The 21005-nt window shown below is 38.5% G+C and overlaps 1 protein-coding gene across 2 annotated transcripts; it reads right to left on the bottom strand.

The window, feature by feature from the left end:
• Nucleotides 1-8094: 8094 nt before the first annotated feature.
• On the bottom strand, nucleotides 8095-12942 carry LOC124640889 (UDP-glucosyltransferase 2-like). Of its 2 annotated transcripts, none has more exons than XM_047178847.1 (9): nucleotides 12802-12942; nucleotides 11899-12054; nucleotides 11154-11241; nucleotides 10384-10576; nucleotides 10030-10227; nucleotides 9567-9786; nucleotides 9128-9347; nucleotides 8724-8943; nucleotides 8095-8449 (listed from the first exon to the last, which is right to left on the bottom strand). In XM_047178847.1, exons 2-9 carry the CDS (start codon nucleotides 12049-12051, stop codon nucleotides 8176-8178), a joined length of 1566 nt encoding a protein of 521 aa, XP_047034803.1. In that variant the 5' UTR covers nucleotides 12052-12054; nucleotides 12802-12942; the 3' UTR covers nucleotides 8095-8175. The 2 variants fall into 2 exon arrangements, with proteins under 2 accessions (XP_047034803.1, XP_047034802.1); XM_047178846.1 differs by having other exon boundaries at nucleotides 12703-12880.
• Between the last annotated feature and the right edge of the window lie 8063 nt (nucleotides 12943-21005).

The following is a 21005-nucleotide window of genomic DNA, read 5'->3' as shown; positions in this document are numbered from 1 at the left end:
GGTTTCGCTTTTGTTTTTCACTTCTCTTTGGGAAAGTCAAAAAATTGGTATCGCCCGCGGCTCGTCGCGCGATAAAAATAAGAAAAACCCATAAAAGCCTCGCTAGAAGTGCTGTCTGTTAGTGCCTCGATCACCCGGACTCGTGAAAAGACAATACGAAGCAAGTGCAGAGAAAGTGTCCCGCTGGCCGGCCGGCATCTCGAGTGTCCCGTCGTCGGCAGACTGCCTTCCTGTCCACTTCCCTGTTTCCCAGGTAAGTTTGCCTTTTTCACCTACATTGAGGGTCACGGGGTTTCAACGGGGACTTCAACGGAGTTTGCAGTAACGCCAGCAATTTCTCCAGCGAGGCCCATCCATTCTTCTTTTGGTGCCTCCTGTGAGGAACGAATTTCCTCACAAAATCTCGTAAATACTAATATTTCTTAGTAATATTTTCTCAAAATAATATTTCCTATCGAGTTTTCGATCTGTTCCACTCGCAAAACTTCTTATACCTAAGAGTATTGTTGCTGCATTCGCCGTTGATCTCTTATAAGTAGTTCGTAGTGACAGTTGTGCTCGAAGGATTTTATTTTAACTATAAACCAATCAGTTAACTTTTTCTTTCTTCATTCAGTAGTCTCTGAGCAAGATGGAAGTAGAATTGAAATCTTTGATTAAAGAACGCGAGTATGCGTTCAAGAACATGCAAATTATTTACGACTTAGTTAAAAGTTGCCAAGAAAGTAAAGCAAAAATATCTACTTTCAAGGCCAGATATAAGTCAATAGAAAAAATTCGCGATACTTATGTTGAAGTCTGTAAAGAAATTGATAAAATACAATTAAAAATTAATCCGAAGTTCGTAATTGATAATCTCGTTTTGGTGTCGTTTGACGAGTTATATTACGCGGCCGTTGAGTTTGCCGATTCGCTAGACTCTAGTTCGTGTGCGCCACTGGCAGTAGCATCTGGTACACAATCATCGATTGCTGCTGTAAAGCTGCCTAAGTTGAAAATTCCAAAATTCGATGGCCAGATTGAAAACTGGCAGACGTTTAAAGATAGTTACGAGCCATTAGTGCATAATAACGCCTCGTTATCCGATATAGAAAAATTTCATTATCTAATTCCATGTTTGTCCGGCAGTGCGTTGTCGCTCACGAAAGGCGTTCCTATTACATCAGCGAATTACGCTGTAGTATATAACGCGCTCATCGATAGGTTCGACAGCAAGCGCATTCTCGCGACAACTTATTTAGAGAAATTATTTAAATTATCCCCAATTCAAAAACCATCGTTATCGAATCTATCCGAGTTAACCAATACACTGTATGAAAGTGTCAATGCTCTTCGTGCTCTAAATATTAACGATTTAAGTGAATTTATTTTATTTTACATTGCGTCTCGACCTCTTGACTTTGACACTAGGCGAAGGTTCGAGTTAGAGAATAAGGACGAACTTCCTACGTTCAATAACTTTCTGGCTTATCTACAAAATTATATAAAAGTTCTGGAAGTAAGTCAGCCACCCGCGTTAGCTTGCTCTTCTAATTTTAATAAATCTAACGTTCGGATTAATAAGGTCGAAAATCATGATCGTCCGAATCGAACGTCATTAATTTCTTTAAATATTAAGCAACCTACCTCAAATAATACCAAGTCAGACCAGATAATATGCGTTTGTTGCAATGAAAGTCATTCTGTGTACCGTTGCGGAAAGATGCATTCAATGTCGGTTGATCAACGCAGAACATTAGTTAAAGATTTGCGTCTGTGTACTAACTGTTTGCGTCCTGGTCACGATAATGTTAACTGCAAATCAAAGTTGTCTTGCTATATTTGTAACGAGAGACATAATACACTGCTGCATATCGAACGTCAAAGTAAAGAAACACAGGCGGGTGATTCAAAGGTGACTGTGAGAGCGGGTTCAAGCACCACGCTTACCTGCTCATCTACAACAGCTGAACCGTTCAAGAGTACAAAGATCTTAGGTACTGCTGTAGTGCGCTTGCGTCACTCAGATGGTTCCATGCAGTATGCTCGTGCGCTCATCGACAGCGGGTCGATGGATTCGTTGATCACAAATGAGTGCGCACGCAGATTAGGTTTGCGGATTAGAAAATGCAACTTAACCGTGTCTGGGCTTGGTCAAAATTTCGTTAATATCAAGGGTCACACTGTTGGTTCGATAATACCTCGGTTGAGTGAGTCACCACAGTTTGACATCTCTTTGGTAGTTTTACCAAAGATTGCGGGAATGATGCCTTCGTCATCGCTGCCGATGTATGTCAAGGATCATTTCGCACACTTAGATCTCGCCGACTGCGATTTTTATAAATCGGGTCCGATCGATCTTTTATTAGGAGTTGAGTGTTTTGACCAGATATATACTGGCTCTCGTTACACTCCCGGTCCCGGGTTACCTTGCGCGTTATCGAGTGTATTCGGCTGGGTGATAACAGGTCAGTTTCTTCATAACACGTCAACTCGTACACCAGATCAATCCGTTACGTCACTCGTCGCGTCATCCAGTGCGCTCGACGATACCGTTCAACGGTTCTGGGAGTCTGAGGAGCCGCCGAAACGTAGAATTTCCGGCCCTGAAGACGAAGTTCACGAAGTTTGTGGACAAATATATAAATCCGGTACATATCGTACTCCGGAGTATAGGTGTGTAGTTCCTTTGATGTTAAAGGATGATGCCCCTTCCCGTTGTGATTCTTATCGCCTCACTTTAAATCGATTTCTCAACCTAGAGAAACGTTTATGTACTCAACCTGAGTTAAAAACGGAATATCAGGATTCCATGGAGCAATACAAAGACTTGGGACATATGCAGCCTATTGATACTTTGTCTACTGGTCCGTACCTTATTCCGCATCACTGCGTCGTGCGTCTAGAAAGTACTACGACACGACTGCGTGTAGTCTTCGACGCCAGTAGTCGAACTACAAATAATTACTCGTTGAATAATATTGTTCATGTAGGACCTAAACTTTAAATCGATATAGTCGATTTAGTTACTAAGTTTCGCCTTTATAAAATCGTGTTTACTGCTGAGTTTTCTCCTGCTTGTAAAATGCACAGACAGATTCTGATAAGGCCTGAAGAAAGGTGCTATCAACATATTTTATGGCGAGACAGTCCTACCGAAGCTCTCGTAGAATATGAGCTCAACATAGTTGCTTATGAAGTAACGAGTTTGCCTTATTTATCTTGGGATGATGCTATTTCTCAATATTTAGCCAAACAATGGCATTCGCCTGCCGCGAATTTATTAAGTTTGAAAAGTATAATCTTACCGCGGCTAGTCATACCTCCTGATCTTATTGATATCTACTTAGTAGGATTTTGCGACGGTTCGTCAAAAGGATATGGATGCTGCGTTTATTTATGCGCTGTTACATGTACGAATTCTACTGTAATGCATCTATTGATAGGAAAGTCTAGAGTGGCTCCTTTAAAGCTGTCTACAGTAAATAGGCTCGAGCTAAGCGCTGCGGTGCTTCTAGCGCGTGTGCTATCTCACATGTATAATCTGTTAAAGGATAAAATTCCTATTCAAACTATTCGTGCTTGTTCTGATAGTAGCACTACTCTCTCTTGGACTAATACTGATCCCCATTTACTAAAAATGCATGCAGCTAATCGTGAAATCGTTATCACAGAAAATTTACACTCTCGTCAAGTTCAAGATGTAAATACAACTTTAATTTCTAGACATTCCAATTTTATGAAACATCAAGGAACTTTAGCCTGGTGTTTTCGCATTATTTCTAATTTTAAACGTCCCAAACAAAATTGGGACACTTCTCCTCGTTCTAGCGCTGAACTTAATAAGTCATTGAGAACTCTGGTGAAGGATACTCGAAGTCAATACATGACAACAGAATTCAATCAAGTGTACAATAAGCAACAATGTTCCAAATCTATTCAAAACTTTTCACCGTTTATAGATGAGGAAGATTTGTTGCGAGTGGGGAGACGCACTGATGAGGTTAACTTACTCATATCTTCGTTTCACCCTCTTCTTTTACCTAAGTTAAGTCCACTATGTCGAATGATACTTGAACATTTTAATTTAAAATATCTTCACTGCGGTCCTAGAACATCGCGATCGTTGATACAATGTAAATTCTGGATAATCGGATTTGTTCCTCGTCGCGATATGTGTTATTATGTTCTAACCGATTGTCGTATAAATTTCGTAGGCGCGAATAAATGTCTCAAAGAGTTCGTTAATGAACTTTATAGAAATAAATCTACTATAGTATACGATGGCTTAGCTTGTCATCAAATCGCCTTTTGGCGAGCTTGGCAACGTGATTATCTTCACACACTTCAACAAAAGAACAAATGGTTCCAAACCACGCCTAATTTAAAAGTTAATGATTTATTCATTGTCAACGAACCAAATCTTCCACCTTTGCTCTGGAGACTGGCCCGTATAGAACAAGTGCACCCAGGTGCCGATAATGTTGTTAGAGTTTTTACTCTCCGAGCTGCTAATGGCAAGACGCTTCGACAACCTGTCGTCAAGCTCTGCTCTTTGGCAATTAATTAGATATTCTACTAGATATAACTTGAGCAATATCGATTTCAGTACTTCATGTCGTATTGCTCATTCTTAGAAGTTAAGTTTTAGTTTAACGTATATTTTTCGAGCATAGCTTTCGTTGCGTTCGACTTATCCGTGAAACCCATGTGGCTTTCAAGTGGGGGGAAATGTTCAGACTTCATGGTCATATCCTCATTTCTATCTTTTTTATTCTTCCTGCCATGACGGGTTTCGCTTTTGTTTTTCACTTCTCTTTGGGAAAGTCAAAAAATTGGTATCGCCCGCGGCTCGTCGCGCGATAAAAATAAGAAAAACCCATAAAAGCCTCGCTAGAAGTGCTGTCTGTTAGTGCCTCGATCACCCGGACTCGTGAAAAGACAATACGAAGCAAGTGCAGAGAAAGTGTCCCGCTGGCCGGCCGGCATCTCGAGTGTCCCGTCGTCGGCAGACTGCCTTCCTGTCCACTTCCCTGTTTCCCAGGTAAGTTTGCCTTTTTCACCTACATTGAGGGTCACGGGGTTTCAACGGGGACTTCAACGGAGTTTGCAGTAACGCCAGCAATTTCTCCAGCGAGGCCCATCCAGTATCTACTAACTACCTCATGTTCGAGCTTATTTTATTCATCTTGATAAGATGTTTCTAGAAGATAGCTCATAGCGCAGGCGCCTTGTAGATTTAAACCGTAAATTCAAAAAAATATTGTGGTCATTGCCTTTTTTTTCAGAAAATCATTGTCAGTTCTTATTAGAATTCAACGCTTTTAGAATTTATTTGAAAATCACAGTAAAAAAAAATAACGCATTCCAACATTTTCCAGTACTGGATCCTGACAGCGAGATCCTGAGCATTGAGATTGACAATATACATATGAGTAAGACTTATTTGGCAGAAAAGTCTTATCAGATTAATTTCTCGGGACCCCTGGGACCGATTTCAAAAATATTTTGATTTCTTGGTAAGAGTGAATTAAAGAACCTATTCCAACCACTCCCACTACTGGGCAAATGCCAAAGACTTTGTTAAGTGACTATCTAAGGAGAACATTTGAACCGGTTTTTCTCGGGACCCCTGGGACCGATTTCAAAAATATTTTAATTTCGTGTTAAGAGTAAAGAACCTACTCCAACCACTCCTACTACTGGGCAAATGGCTCAGGCCTTGTAAAGTGACTCTTCATGGAGAATATTTGAACCGGTTTTCCTCGGGACCCCAGGGAGCGATTTCAAAAATATTTGCATTACGTGTTCAGAGTGCACTAAGGAACCCCCTGGAACTACTCCCATTGCTGGGCAAACTATGAGCCCAGACCCTGGCATTGTCCTTTGAATGGAAGTCTTTCATTTAATTAACTATTAATTGATACCTACATAAAAACGAAAAACATGACACATTTTTCACCCAATTCTTTACTCGGGGTGTGGACCGACACCGTAGGACCCATAAAGGTAGAACATGGTAAAGCATCTGCCAGCATCTGGTAATTGGTGATCGATGGTTATGGCACTTCTTCCCACATCACCACTTGCATGCACTAAATAATCTTATTATATGAAAATAAATAAGAACATACCTATATAAAACGACAGCAAACGCTGAAGACTGGTATCTGGATAATCAGAATAACATAAATATGATTGCAATTTTATCATATCGTTGTTAAGGCGTCCATACGAGGTCTGTTTAAAAAAATAGATGACTTTTCGAAATTCGCTAACTATAAATACTGTCTACGCACACTCCATTATCGATAAAACATTCTTAGCTTGATTGTAAGAGGCATAACAGTGCGAAGTGTCTTTATTGGTTATTTTCTGATATCAAAGAAATGGAAGGAAGAGCTCAATAAGTTATTTTACTTAAGACTTTGAAACGGCTTTTTGCAACAGTAAGAAAATTCCACAGGCTTTCTGCTCGAAGCGTAATGAATTATGAATTATTTCAAATAATTCAAAATCCCTTAATTACTGCAGAACAAGACTTATAATTACTCTACTCGAGTAGTTATTTAAGAAAATGATCGTACAACATGAAGAAAACCAGCAAATTATACGTCTATTCGTCGATGTCACGCAAAATGGACAAGGATTTATTTATTTAAACATTTATTTCGAGCAACATGACTCATAGTGTTAGAAACAATTATACTTATAAACTATGTTAGTACTAGTTAGTAGTTTATTTGGGACTAGTCGTAAAAAAAAAATTAAGGGAGTCTAGGGGGTAAGTACATAAGGGAGCATATGGGGTAAGTACATATGGGAGCATATGGGGTAAGTATATATGGGAGTATATGGGGTAAGTACATAAGGGAGCATATGAGGACAGTACATAATGGAGTATATGGGGAAGTATGTACGTACTAACCTCATACAAGGTGTTGTTGATTTGTATTTGTGCCATATTCAAGGACGTAATTATGTTTCTGCATATGAGGTTAGTACATAAGGTAATATATGGGGTAAGTACATAAGGGAGTATATGAGGACTGTACATAAGGGGGTACATGGGATATGTACATAAGGGAGTCTATGGGGAAAGTACATAAGGGAGTATATGGGGAGAGTATATAAGGGAGTATATGAGGACATAACATAAGGGAGTATACATATAAGGACAGTACATAAGGGAATATATAGGGTAAGCACATAAGGGAAACTAGGGGTAAGATGCTGGATGCTATTATGGTGGATGTTAATAATATAACACACGACAAGTTACTTTACCAGTTTTATTGGTTACAGTTGGATTTAAGAATGTTTTACAGCTATGTTGATGATTTATGAACTTTCCACATTTTATTCGTCGTTGTCACACGAAATGGACAAGGATCTGGGACTAGTCGTCGTAGTAAAAAAAAATTGCCTTGCCAAGACCTACGCAATGGCACTATAATCAACACTGTTGGACAGGGTGCCAAAACGCCCCTCGTCCTATATAATATTTGTTATTTTTGTCGAACCATTTAATTATTGATTCAAGTGAATTGTTAATGTCATTTTCATATTTACTTATTTTTTTTTACAAGGGATAGTAACTGTGCTGTCATCCGCAAACATTGTTATAGACTGTTCAAGGGATAAGGGCATGTCATCCACAAAAATGGTCCCATAACGCTTCCCTGTGGTACACCGAATAAAATACGTTATCTTGATCTGATTATCTCTTGCCTATCGACAATATTTATACGGCTAACTTCCGTAATTTGTGTTATATTTTCTAAATATGACCTAATTGTGAACGTTACCTCTAATACCATTAGATTTCTGATTTATTGAGTAACGTATTGTAATGGACATAATCAATCGCCTGAGTCATGTCGTCGAATAAACCACATATAGGGTTTCGTCATATCGTTGTTACTATAATAATGATATTATTCGAAAAGTCAAACATAGCCATGTTGATGGTTCGATGCTGTCTGAATCCTGTTTTGTTCTCCACAAAGTATTTCGTATTTTTCCAAGTAATTAAACAATTCTCTATTAATATATTTCTTAAATAGTTCAAGTGTCTAGTAGTTTGAATTAAGGTACAAAAGAAAAGAACTAGAGTTTTCACTGATATTTTTTTATTAACAGCTGACAACATTAAAAATTCTTACACATATTATAAAATAAATAACAAACTAATTCTTAATTATTTTTTTTCGAGCTTTTTGACTTCCCAGAGCGGAAATACCTCCACGCACGTTTTAACAGAATGTATGAAAGTGTTAAAACGATTGTGAGGACCACGGCAAGGTCCAAGAACATTTTCTGGTAGAATGGAACGCCCAGCGCGGGAGAGCGGAGATGGCGGGCGCCTCGCGTGCGAATCACATGATTCACCCAGTGAATCAACTCATCTCCCGGTTTTACAGGACGATCGTGATGGATGACGGACAACTCCTTCGCCCTTTCGGCGTACCTGAAATTATAAATTAAATAATTAGGTGATGGGCTGTTTTCGTTAACTTTCAAGCACCTACACTTTATAATAAGATCCACAGAATTGAGGATAGGTAAAAAAATAACAATAACGCTTAAAATCCAGCCTTTCATGAGGAACTTAGCTAAATACTCTCATGACCCAAAACGACAGGTTCTCTCTATGTGAACCATACCTATTCATTACAAAGTATATCAGCCTGAACAGTTCTTAATTATAACATGTTTGATTAACGCCCTCTTTAAGAACCAACCTTTTGTCAGTAACAACTTCAAGTATAGCTTTTTTAAGCTCTCCAGCCATTGTGTACGACAGATCCACCCTTTTCGCAAAGCCTCTTATTTCTGCTCTATGGACATTGATGAACTGGTCTGCAAAGACCGGTATACCAATGATCGGTACTCCAAAATGGACAGTCTCAGTCGTTGATAAGAGACCACCATGAGTAATGAACACGCGAAGGTTCGGGTGAGCTGAAAAGAAAAAAGTTTAATGAGTCAACCAACATTAGCTGAATTAGAATACAGAGGTATTATCATCTTAAATTATAGACCCCAAGGCCAGACATAATCTGAATATGTTGTCGATAGATTGAACCTTCAAAAAACTAGAACACGAAACACTTAAAGTACTCAAAAAAAATGTTTACAAACGCACCAAGAATAGATTGTTGTGGTGCCCATTTAAGGATGTGAATATTTGAAGGCAGGTTCGGCAAGACCTCTTCAAACTTCCACAGCACAGTGTATGGGAGGCTTCCAAACATTTCCACCAGACTAGCCTTGAGCTCGTCTGGCATGTCTGCACTCTTCAAGTTTGAACCCATGCTGAAGTAGATCACCCCATTCTTAGCTCCGTCCATCAATTTTTGCAAGTCCTAAAAAATATTTTCATTTGTATGAACTTACAATATGAAAAATTGACAAGTAGGTAAGGTTCTCGTCAAGTTATGGGTATAGTGGACTCATAATTTATTAAAATTGATTTCGGAAAAAACTTAGAAGCAGCTCATACATTGTTTCTATTCTTAGTTATTTTCGTCAATAATAATAAATAATCTGGGAAAAATAACTACTTCAATAAAGAGAGTTCATACCTCGGGCAAAGGTTTCACTTTTTCGTCAATATGGTAACCACCAATATACTTGTGGCTCTGTGGCAAAGATAAAGCGCTAGAAGTGTCCACATAGGCGTTGGAGAATATCATCGAAACGTTGTATCTGAGCTCATCGAGTGTCGGTGCTTTTCTTCCTCGCTTTTCAACAAGTGGAGCTATGTGAGTTGAGTATACATTGTCTTGAATTCTGTCTAATATTCTGAAATTAGACACACATTTCGTTATTCTACAGCCATTTCTCATTAAACAGACAACATGAAAAGGGAAAAAATTAAGGCCGCATCGAGTAGTATCAGTAGGATGGCTGGAAAACTATAAATTAATATGGAAAATTATAAATTAATAGGGTTTCTACACAGTCATTTTCTTCTCCAAACCTCTTTAATTAGATGCTTGAGACAACGCCAACGAAACTCGTAAAATTGATAGCAAATGTACTTACACGTAATTCAAGACTGTAAGTTTCACTTGGTTCCACAGTTCTATAGCTCTCTGTATGAAGTTCAGTGGTGGCGTGTATGTGGTCATGATGTCCACCGTGAACGCAGGGTTCGGCACCTGATCGATGAACCGCAGGAGTATCCAGTGAATTTCCACCGATGATATCCAAATGAACGGACAGTCGTAAACTGCACCAATTCTAAAATTAAGGATAAGTTACTTTAGTCTGCTTTAAGAATGAATACAAAACTAAATATCATCGACATTTACTCTCTGAGATTACATTTAATTCCTAAAAGTTCTCAGTGGATATATTTAGAACTTGAATCGACAGGAATTGCCTTTTTTGACTTACCCAGCAGGGATTTCACTCATCATCCACTCAGCTATGACCAAGTCAAACTTTTCATTGGGGTCGTTCAAAATCTTCTGCACGTTTTCGTTTAGAATCGTACCCTTAAATATCTCAGTTACCATATAAGTCATGAAGGCTATGTTTAAACTGATGTTGTTTCCGTCCATTAATTTTTTAATCGTCAGCAAGTCCTCTGAAATAGCATAAAAACAATAATTTGTCAAATTCTTAGGCCAAACGACACGTTCATTCAAGACATCAATTTCTAAGCCCAATCATATTTTAGCTGGATACGGTCTAGAAATAGCAATTGCTAGATCGTCAAACTGAATACACTGACTCCTAGTGATGGTCTCCTGCAAAATCAGATCAAGCTTCGAATTTGACTTCTCCGTGTGAACTCAGTTCTCGTTCTCGTCATATAAATCCTAAAGCACGACAACATATTCCTCTCCGTTCACAATAAAATTAGATCTTTATTCACTTTTATTCAATCATCTATCAATCTTCATCTATATTCTACGAATTACGTTCCTACTCTAGACCGTCCTCACACTATGAAGTTTCCGTTCCATCGGGCTTTGAGAGAGAAGGAATATAAAGTCCACCTGTGTGCAAATGCTGGTGGACTATTATATGTATATGTCCTACGTAGCTGGCTGCTCCTGTTCAAGAGAACAGTGGTCGGGAATCGGTCTGAACGCCATTTTCAGTCAGTCTTATTTGTGGTCACAGATGAAATTCAAGTCAAAAGGACAATGAAAACTTACTCGGCATGAGGTCTATGAGATTGCTGACATCGATCTGACGAAGAGTCGGGGGAGCATTCTTGTACTCAAATGGTGTGATGTATGTTACCTGGAAGAAAAATGAGACACTTCTTGAATACATATTTTTAAAACTTTTCCCGCGCATAGATAAAATGTATCTATGTTATTCTGATATAGACGCTACAAATTACTGCCAAGTTTCTTGACATCCTTCGAGTAGGATTTGCAGGCTCTTATGAAAAGTAAATACTAGGTGTACTGATATCATTAGAACATGGTGTTTATGATAATTCGATTATTTTATCTTGTTCTGAGTCACCATGGATTTTTGTACAACCAGGAAGTTCTAAACAAGGTTTATGTGTTGATATCCCAATAAAATAGGTCAATGTAATACTAATACTAAGCTAATTTGCTATGGTATTTCATATCTGATATTTTGTTATCGGAAGCGATTAGTATATAATCTGAATAAACATATAAATATGAACCTAATACCTAAATGTTCGGTTATCAAACTAATTTAACGTTCAAAATTGAACTGCTTCCGGCGTCCTACTCAAAAGTAGCCTTTTTATTCTGATGTATGCATTAGCATATAACTGTCAATTTTGATCTATATAAATCTATGCAGTCGTTTTTGTGTAAAAGATAAACAAACAAACAGCGATATTTTATTTTAAACTTCCTTCTTTGCGTTTTGGAGTTACTAATGTTTCCTGGTTTTTTAAGAAGAACCATTTACCTCATGACCAGCTTTGAGCATATTTCTCACAATTCCATCTCCTAAATTGGCATGACTCCTCGATGGAAACGGGTATACCACCAGGATCTTTGATGCGTCACCTATGGCCAGCATGATGCTGAACAGCACCCAGCATATTTTCATCTTCTCCATATTCTGGAAAAATGGAAAGTTGTTGTTTATATATTTTTATTTAATTACTGGTATCGTGTGAAATTTTAGTATCACTCAAAAATAAGTCCACCTATTAAACTGATATATTTAGGCTTAGCCCCGAGTACACCGAAAACATAACGCCAGTTTTCTTATAACAACTGCTTGCTATGTATTTCCTCGTTCAATTTTCAACTCAAATATTAAAATACATGAAATGAAATGACATGTTCTCAGTTTCATCAAAAAAATAATTATGTATTACCTACTTATACATCACAATAGTGAATAATATAAATACAAAATACCTATATCACTATTAAAACATGACTCGATCAATAATTATCTTTGCTATTCTTATGTGTTTACCGGACATTTAAAAATAGAAATACAATGTCATGATTACATATGTACACGTTTATTTAAGGAAAATAAACTAAATAAATCCTGTAATTGAAATCAATTAATTTCACGAAAAACCTCTTGTTTCTTTTGTAGCAATAATATAGAAAAACCATCTGGTTTTCCATTGTTAATTAAACATTGACGTAACGTAAATACATTTATCAATTACTGATTAATAAGTTTGACTACCGAAAAAGACGTGAATACCACTAATGATTTAAATAATTCATTAACAAAATAACTCACCTAATACAATTGCAACACAATGATCACAAAATAAAACTGATCACAAAATAAACAACCACGTTCTCAGCTGTTCAAATTATTACAACATTAATATCTTACCAACTAGCACTTTTGACTGTAGTTGAAAATCATAGTACTGCAGACACTAACAATATTGTGAATAATAGAACAGCCATCTGAGTATTTTATACGTCAAATACTGAGTTATCACTAGATTAAACACAAGATAAAGCCTATATCAACTGATTACTTAATAAGAATCTAACTCGGACTGATGTAATTATATAGTTGTACCTATTTCCAAAACGATTTTATCTTATTTAAAGATTACTTTTAGTTCGCGTATCGAATGGAGGCAACCACTTGTGTTGTGAATTCGGTACTACTGTGCTACTACTGTAAATACGTATTACTGGTGTGTCCAATTTAGGCGGTCAGTGGCTAGATCAAGGACAGCGAACTGGTTAAGGCTCGAGCAGACCGGATGCGTATGCGTAACCATGAGTTGTAATGTATGGAAATGTATGAGACAGGCCACACCGCTTGCGTAACGTAGACACGCGCGTCGTATTGGACGGATTTGAAAAATTCTTTCACTGTTAGGTGGGCTAGTTGTAGAAGAAGGCTAGGTAGGAGGCTACTTTTTATACAAGTAAGTAGTAATTCCTGCGGGACGTGGGAGAAAAGTCTAGCGGAAGCTAGACTATGATGGTCTTAGACTAACATCACGTACTGCTCGTGCTGCTAAGACCACGTCTTCATAGACATACCTAGATCCTTGTATTATTGTTCTAAAGGGCTTCCCGTGACCCTGGACTACGAAGGGGTTAAATAGGGACATGGGTGGGTTTAGTTAGTTTAGGGTCTGATACTCCCATCTGCTGCACGCACAGCAAATGGACCTAAGTATGTATTTTTGAAAATTCTCGACCTAGTATTTGCCCTTTGGTTTAAATTCCGCAGGACGAAGTCGTGAGCAAAAGGTAGTATGCTCATTATTTGATCAGTACATGAATATAGGATGAGATGACATATCAATTGCGGATTTATAAACCAATTCACGATTGCGCTCTAAACAGCACACTGGAATCTAATACACATTATCATAGTATTGTCAGTCGTGCAATAATTTGAATCTATTAATAGATCATTCATTTATAAGTATGAGCGGAAGCTACCTATTTGCTGTCTACATGTTATAACTCGAAGTTTGGTCGTTTGATTGAACGCGCAAATGTCAGGATTTACTGGACCGATTTAAAAAGTTCTTTCAGTTTTAGATAGCCATTTATCGAGGCCCATGGGCGATCATTGATCGTGGCCTGTGGCTGTGGCCTATCGTTGGCTATATCGAGGCTCAAAACGTTTGAACACTAAAGATAACTTTATTCAGCTGAGCAGTTCTCTTGGGATGCAGGTTTACCTGCCGGGAAAAACAAGGACCTCTATCTATGGGACAAACAAAAAATTTGTAAGTAAGTATCTCTTTAAAATATTCGTTTAATTAAGTGATAAAATGATAAATGTGCTGTCATCGTTAGTTAGCGCATCTCTTATTTATACAACAATGTTGATAACTTCAAAAAATTATAAACATACTTACGGACAATATTATGGTAATGATAATCCGGTTTTTAAACATAGGCCTATCAATAATTTACCTACCTACACTCATTGCGTAAAAATTATATTCAGCAATGCGTCAATAACTATGTAATTGTTATGATAAACGTTTAGAAAATATATCCTTTCTTCGAGTAAGTTCAATCACCTAACAGGCCCAAGTTTCCGAATTCCCTCAAATGCACCTGACAGCCTCGGGTGTGAAATTTTGACAGCGACTCCTTCAATTTGTGTGACCTTTAGGAACTCTTTATACATATATATACTCCGGGTTGTTTTCTAAAAGTTTCTCAAAACCTACAGAGCGTTTAGGGCCAGGAATTAAGCCCGAGAAGCCGAGCTCAGTAGCCGCTCTAACAACCAAAGAAGCAGTCGATACTCTATCGGTAAGCTGGCAATTCTTTCCCAGAAGCATTGCGAAACGTAAGCCATCTTGGATAAGTTAAAAAAAATGTTGTTCTAATTACATTCTTACCACATTTGCAAACTAATACCATAAGATAAGGGTCAGGAAAAATAATCCTAAAACCCACCTGGGTTCCGCACATGGAATTCCCGCACTATCCCATATTTTATAGAGAATTGACAGCCAGGACAAATTGTTGGGGACAGACAATTTATCATCACTGTCCCGAACTAAAGTGGACCACGATTGGATAATTGTTTGTTTACATGGTATTGATATTTTATTTTCTCGATGAAGCGTACATAGGTTGTCCAAAATTTTGCAGTTTTATTTAGTAAGGTAAGGTAAGGTAAGTCGTAATGGCCTAGTGGGTAAAGAACCAAACTCTCAAATATGAGTGACGGTTTGATTCCAGGCCAGGCAAGTACCAATGCAACTTTTTTAAGTTTTGATGTATTTTCTAAGTATAATATTTTAGACACCAATGACTGCCGGCTGTCATTAAATACTACAGTCGTTACGGGTAGTCAGAAGCCAGTAAGTCTGACACCAGTCTAACCAAGGGGTATTGGTTTGCCCGGGTAACCGGGTTGAGGATGTCAGATAGGCAGTACTCTCTTATGTACTTTATTATATACTCTCTTATGTACTTTATTATATACTCTCTTATGTACTTTATTATATGCTCTCTTATGTACTTTATTATATACTCTCTTATATACTTTATTATATGCTCTCTTATATACTCAATTATGTACTTTATCATATACTCTTATTATTTTTGTACTATTTGATGTACTCTTTATATTATTTAAATGAACCTTATACGAACTCTCGTATGTATTATCTTATGTACTTTATTATATACTCTCTTATGTACTTTATTATATGCTCTCTTATGTACTTTATTATATGCTCACTTATGTACTTTATTATATACTCTCTTATGTACTTTATCATATACTCTTATTATTTTTGTACTGTTTGATGTACTTCTTATATTATTTAAATGAACCTTATACGAACTCGAAACTCGATGACTTAGTGCTATTTGCTGAAAACCCTGAGACACTTCAGGTCATGATGTATCAATTAGATCAAGAAAGCATCAAAGCCGGCTTGTCAATGAACTCCGAAAAAACTAAACTAATGACTAATTCACTACAAATAATATAAATGTGGGAGAAACTACAATTGAATATGTTGATGAGTATGTGTATCTAGGACAGCTATATAATATCAACTAAAGACCAATATACAAAAGAAATTGACAGAAGAATCAGTAACACATGGAAACGTTATTGGTCTCTCAAAGAAATAACCAAGAATAAATCAATCCCTATAGCAGTGAAAAGTAAATTATTTAACTCAACTATTCTTCCCTGTCTTACATATGGATGCCAAACATGGCCAGCTACAACTAAAAACAACAAAAAACTAAGCGTTTGTCAACACAGTATGGAGAGAAGCATGTTAAATATCAAACTAAAAGATAGGTGGAACCTTACAAAAATCAGGAAAAAAACCAAAGTAAATGATGTCATACAAAAAATAAAGAAACTAAAATGGAGTTGGACTGGACATATTATTAGAACAAATAAAGACAAATGGACGAGGGATGTAATAGAACGGTATCCTAGAAATGGGAAAAGACAACAAGGCCGTCAAAAAAGAAGATGGGAAGATGACCTGCCAAAGGGATGGGGAAAGTTAGCTCGGGACAGGGACACCTGGAAACAATTAGGGGAGGCCTATGTCGAAGGACAGCCTGACCATCCAGTTGCTGCAAAGTGTACATAAAACATTCTTATTTCTTTTTATTATTTTCAGTTTTTATTATTCTTAAGTAAGTTTAAACTTTGTACAAATGGTCAGAGAAATAAAGGGTTTATCTTATTTTATCTTATCTTATCTCTATACGAACTCTCGTATGTATTCTCTTATGTACTTTATTATATACTCTCTTATGTACTTTATTATATGCTCTCTTATGTACTTTATTATATACTCTCTTATCTACTTTATTACATACTCTCTTATGAACTCACTTATATACTTTATTATATACTCTCTTATGTACTTTGTTATATACTCTCTTATGAACTCACTTATATACTTTGTTATATAAACTCTTATCAACTCACTTATATACTTTATTAAATACTCTCTTATGAACTCACTTGTGTACTTTGTTATATACTCTCTTATGTACTAGCCGTGTAGCGACGGCTTAAGAATACATATCTCGCTACCCCTTCTTCCAGTGGGTGTCGTAGAAGTCGACTAATGGAGTAAAAAATGCCCCGAACACCAGTGCGAGAGAAGGAAAACTCGGAAAAAACCCTCTATCAACCCGTCTGGCCAGCGTGATAGCAGTAGGTTAAATTCCTCATGTGCAGAACGAGAAAGCCACGGCCCCTAGTTCCCGGCAGTCCCGCTATTCCCGGTCACGGTGGCGACCGCGGTTACGGCGGGACAGGGGGTGCGAAGAATCTCCGGGTTACGGGAGGCCACCAAACTAAACTGACTCTTGCGAAATACAACGGCCGCACGCTACGGCTTGACTCGCATCTGGCGCAACTCGAGGTGGAACTTGGGAAGATTAGGTGGCATATATTAGGGTTATGTGAAGTTCGAAGAGGGGGGGAGGACGCCATAACCCTCGGATCAGGTCACCTAATGTACTTCCGAGAGGGAGACCAACAATCCCAAGGTGGCGTTGGGTTTCTGGTTAATAAGTCCCTAGCTGATAACGTTGTGGAGGTGTCTAGTGTGTCGAACAGGGTAGCGTACCTTATCATAAAGCTCATCGACAGGTATAGCCTCAAGGTAGTGCAAGTGTACGCACCGACCTCGACACATTCAGACGATGAAGTGGAGGATATGTTTGATGATATATCAAGGGCCCTCCACTTCACTACAAAGACCCATTACACCGTTGTCATGGGGGACTTTAACGCTAAAGTGGGGGTACAGATTTGCGGCGAATCGGCAGTAGGATCCCATGGATTTGGAAGGAAGGAATCATAGGGGGAAAATGCTCGTCAATTTCCTCGAACGCGAGGGGCTCTTTTTGATGAACTTTTTTTTCAAAAAGCAGCCCCAAAAGGAAGTGGACGTGGCAAAGCCCCGACACTATGACTAAAAATGAGATTGACTTCATCATGACGAACAAGAAGCACATATTCAGAGACGTCTCCGTGATCAATAGGTTTAATACCGGTAGCGATCACCGACTTGTCCGAGGCTCTCTGAATATCAACTTCAAGGCCGAACGTTTCCGTCTGATGAAGGCCAGGCTCCGACCAACACTGCTCCAAGCCATGACAGGATCTGAAACGTTCCAGTCAAATTTGGAGAACCGATTTGCCCCCGTGGAAACCACAACAGACGTTAACCAGAACCACGAAGATGTGGTTCGGATCCTCAGGGAGGAAGGTTCGAGATTCTGTAACATGCAGCGTAAGGGCAAGAAATCAAAGCTTTCGGAAGAGACATTAGGGCTTATGAAGAAACGACGTGAAAACCCGCCTGTCCCTTCGTCAGCTAAGCGGGCTCTAAACCAAGAGATCAAAAAGCACGTACGACGCGACCTCCGGTGCTCCAATACTCTTGACATTGAAAGAGCAATTGAGCTGAATCGGGGGTCAAAGGTGTTCGTACAATCTCTTGGAAGAAGCCACTTGACGAAGCTGACCACAACAAGTGGAGAAGTCGTTTCTTCGGTGCGGGCAGTCCTTTCGGAAGTGGAAAATTTCTATGGCCGGTTATACGCATCGCATGCATCTCGACCTGATCCCGGAAATGAGGATTCTAGAGCCACATTAACACGCCATTTCACCGAAGACCTGCCAGAAGTCAGCAGTGGCGAAATCGAGATTGCTCTGAGACAGCTCAAAAATGGAAAAGCCCCTGACGAGGATAGCATTACAACAGAGCTATTAAAAGCGGGAGGTAAGCCCGTACTAGGGGAGCTCCAGAAGCTTTTTAATGCCGTCCTGTTTGAAGGGAGAACTCCAGAGGCGTGGAGTAGGAGTGTTGTCGTCCTGTTCTTCAAAAAGGGAGACAAAACCCAGCTGAAGAACCATCGACCCATTTCCCTCCTAAGGCACGTATATAAGCCGTTCTCAAGAGTGATCACGAACCGACTTGCGCGAAGACTCGACGAATTCCAACCACTGGAGCAGGCTGGGTTTCGGAGCGGATACGGCACCATAGACCACATCCACAGTGTGGCAGATTATACAGAAGACCGAAGAGTATAATCAGCCCCTGTGTCTAGCATTTGTGGACTATGAGAAGGCCTTTGACTCGGTTGAAATCTGGTCTGTTCTGGAGTCCCTGCAGCGTTGTCAAGTAGATTGGCGATACATCCAAGTGATGAGATGTCTCTACGAAGCCACTACAATGTCCGTCCAAGTACAGAATCAGCAAACAAGGCCCATACCGTTGCATCGAGGAGTGAGACAAGAGGATGTTATTTCCCCGAAACTGTTCACTAATGCAATGGAGGATATGTTCAAGACGCTGAACTGGAAAGGACGTGGCATCAACATCAATGGCGAACACATCTCTCACTTGCGATTTGCTGACGTAATCGTCATCATGGCAGAAACGCTGCAGGACCTACAACAGATGCTGAACGACCTGGCTGAATCTTTTCTACGCATCGGCCTACGGATGAACTTGGACAAAACCAAGGTCATGTTCAATGAACATGTTCTACCGGAACCGATTGCGATACACGGCGCCGTTCTCGAAGTTGTTCGGAAATATGTATACCTCTGGCAGACATTGCAGTTAGGTAAAAACAACTTTGAGGACGAGGTGAATAGGAGAATTCAGTTGGGTTGGGCTGCATTTGGGAAGCTACGTCGAGTCCTAACATCGTCGATCCCACAGTGCCTAAAGACAAAAGTCTTCAATCAGTGCGTCCTACCTGTCATGACTTACGGAGTCGAAACGTGGACACTGACGGTACGGCTGGTCCACAAGTTTAAAGTCGCTCAGCGGGCTATGATACGGGCTATGAAAGAGCTATGCTCGGCATTTGTCTGAGGGATCGCATCAGAAATGAGGTAATCCGTCAGAGAACCAAGGTCATCGACATAGCCCACCGAATCAGCAAGCTGAAGTGGCAGTGGGCTGACCATATTAGCCGAAGAACCGATAACCGTTGGGGTAAACGAGTTCTAGAGTGGAGACCACGCCTCGGCAAACGTAGTGTAGGACGTCCTCAGGCACGGTGGAGTGATGACTTGCGCAAGACGGCAGGCAGGAGCTGGATGCGAGAAGCCGAAAATCGATCTCAGTGGCGTGCACTTGGAGAGGCCTATGTCCAGCAGTGGACTGCGATAGGCTGATGATGTGTGTACTTTGTTATATACTCTCTTATGCACTTTATTAAATACTCTCTTATGTACTTTATTATATACTCTCTTATGTACGTTATTATATACCTTCCTATATACTTTATTATATACTCTCTTGTGTACTTTATTATATACTCTCTTATGTATTATATTATATACTCTCTTATGAACTTTGTTATATACTCTCTTATGTACTTTATTATATGCTCTCTTATATACTTTATTATATAGTCTCTTATGTACTTTATTATACACTCTCTTATGAACTCACTTATATACTTTGTTATATACTCTCTTATATACTTTATTAAATACTCTCTTATGTACTTTATTATATGCTCTCTTATGTATTTTATTACATACTCTCTTATGTACTTTATTACATACTTTCTTATGTACTTTATTATATACTCTTTTGTGTACTTTATTATACACTCTCTTATGAACTCACTTATATACTTTGTTATATACTCTCTTATATACTTTATTAAATACTCTCTTATGTACTTTATTATATGCTCTCTTATGCACTTTATTAAATACTCTCTTATGTACTTTATTATATACTCTCTTATGTACTATATTATATACTCTCTTATGAACTTTATTATATACTCTCCTATGTACTTTATTATATACTCTCTTATGAACTCACTTATATACTTTGTTATATAGTCTCTTATGTACTTTGTTATATACTTTATTATATACTCTCTTATGTACTTTATTATATACTCTCTTATGTATTTTATTATATACTCTCTTATGAACTCTCTTATATACTTTGTTATATACTCTCTTATATACTTTGTTATATACTCTCTTATGTACTTTATTACATACTCTCTTATGAACTTTGTTAATACTCTCTTATGTACTTTATTATATGCTCTCTTATGCAC

Source organism: Helicoverpa zea, chromosome 21 (assembly GCF_022581195.2).
Source record: "Helicoverpa zea isolate HzStark_Cry1AcR chromosome 21, ilHelZeax1.1, whole genome shotgun sequence".
In the NCBI taxonomy this organism is placed as follows: Eukaryota; Metazoa; Arthropoda; class Insecta; order Lepidoptera; family Noctuidae; genus Helicoverpa; species Helicoverpa zea.
The sequence above is the reverse complement of the archived record's forward strand: the minus strand, read 5'-3'. Positions and strand labels throughout refer to the sequence as shown.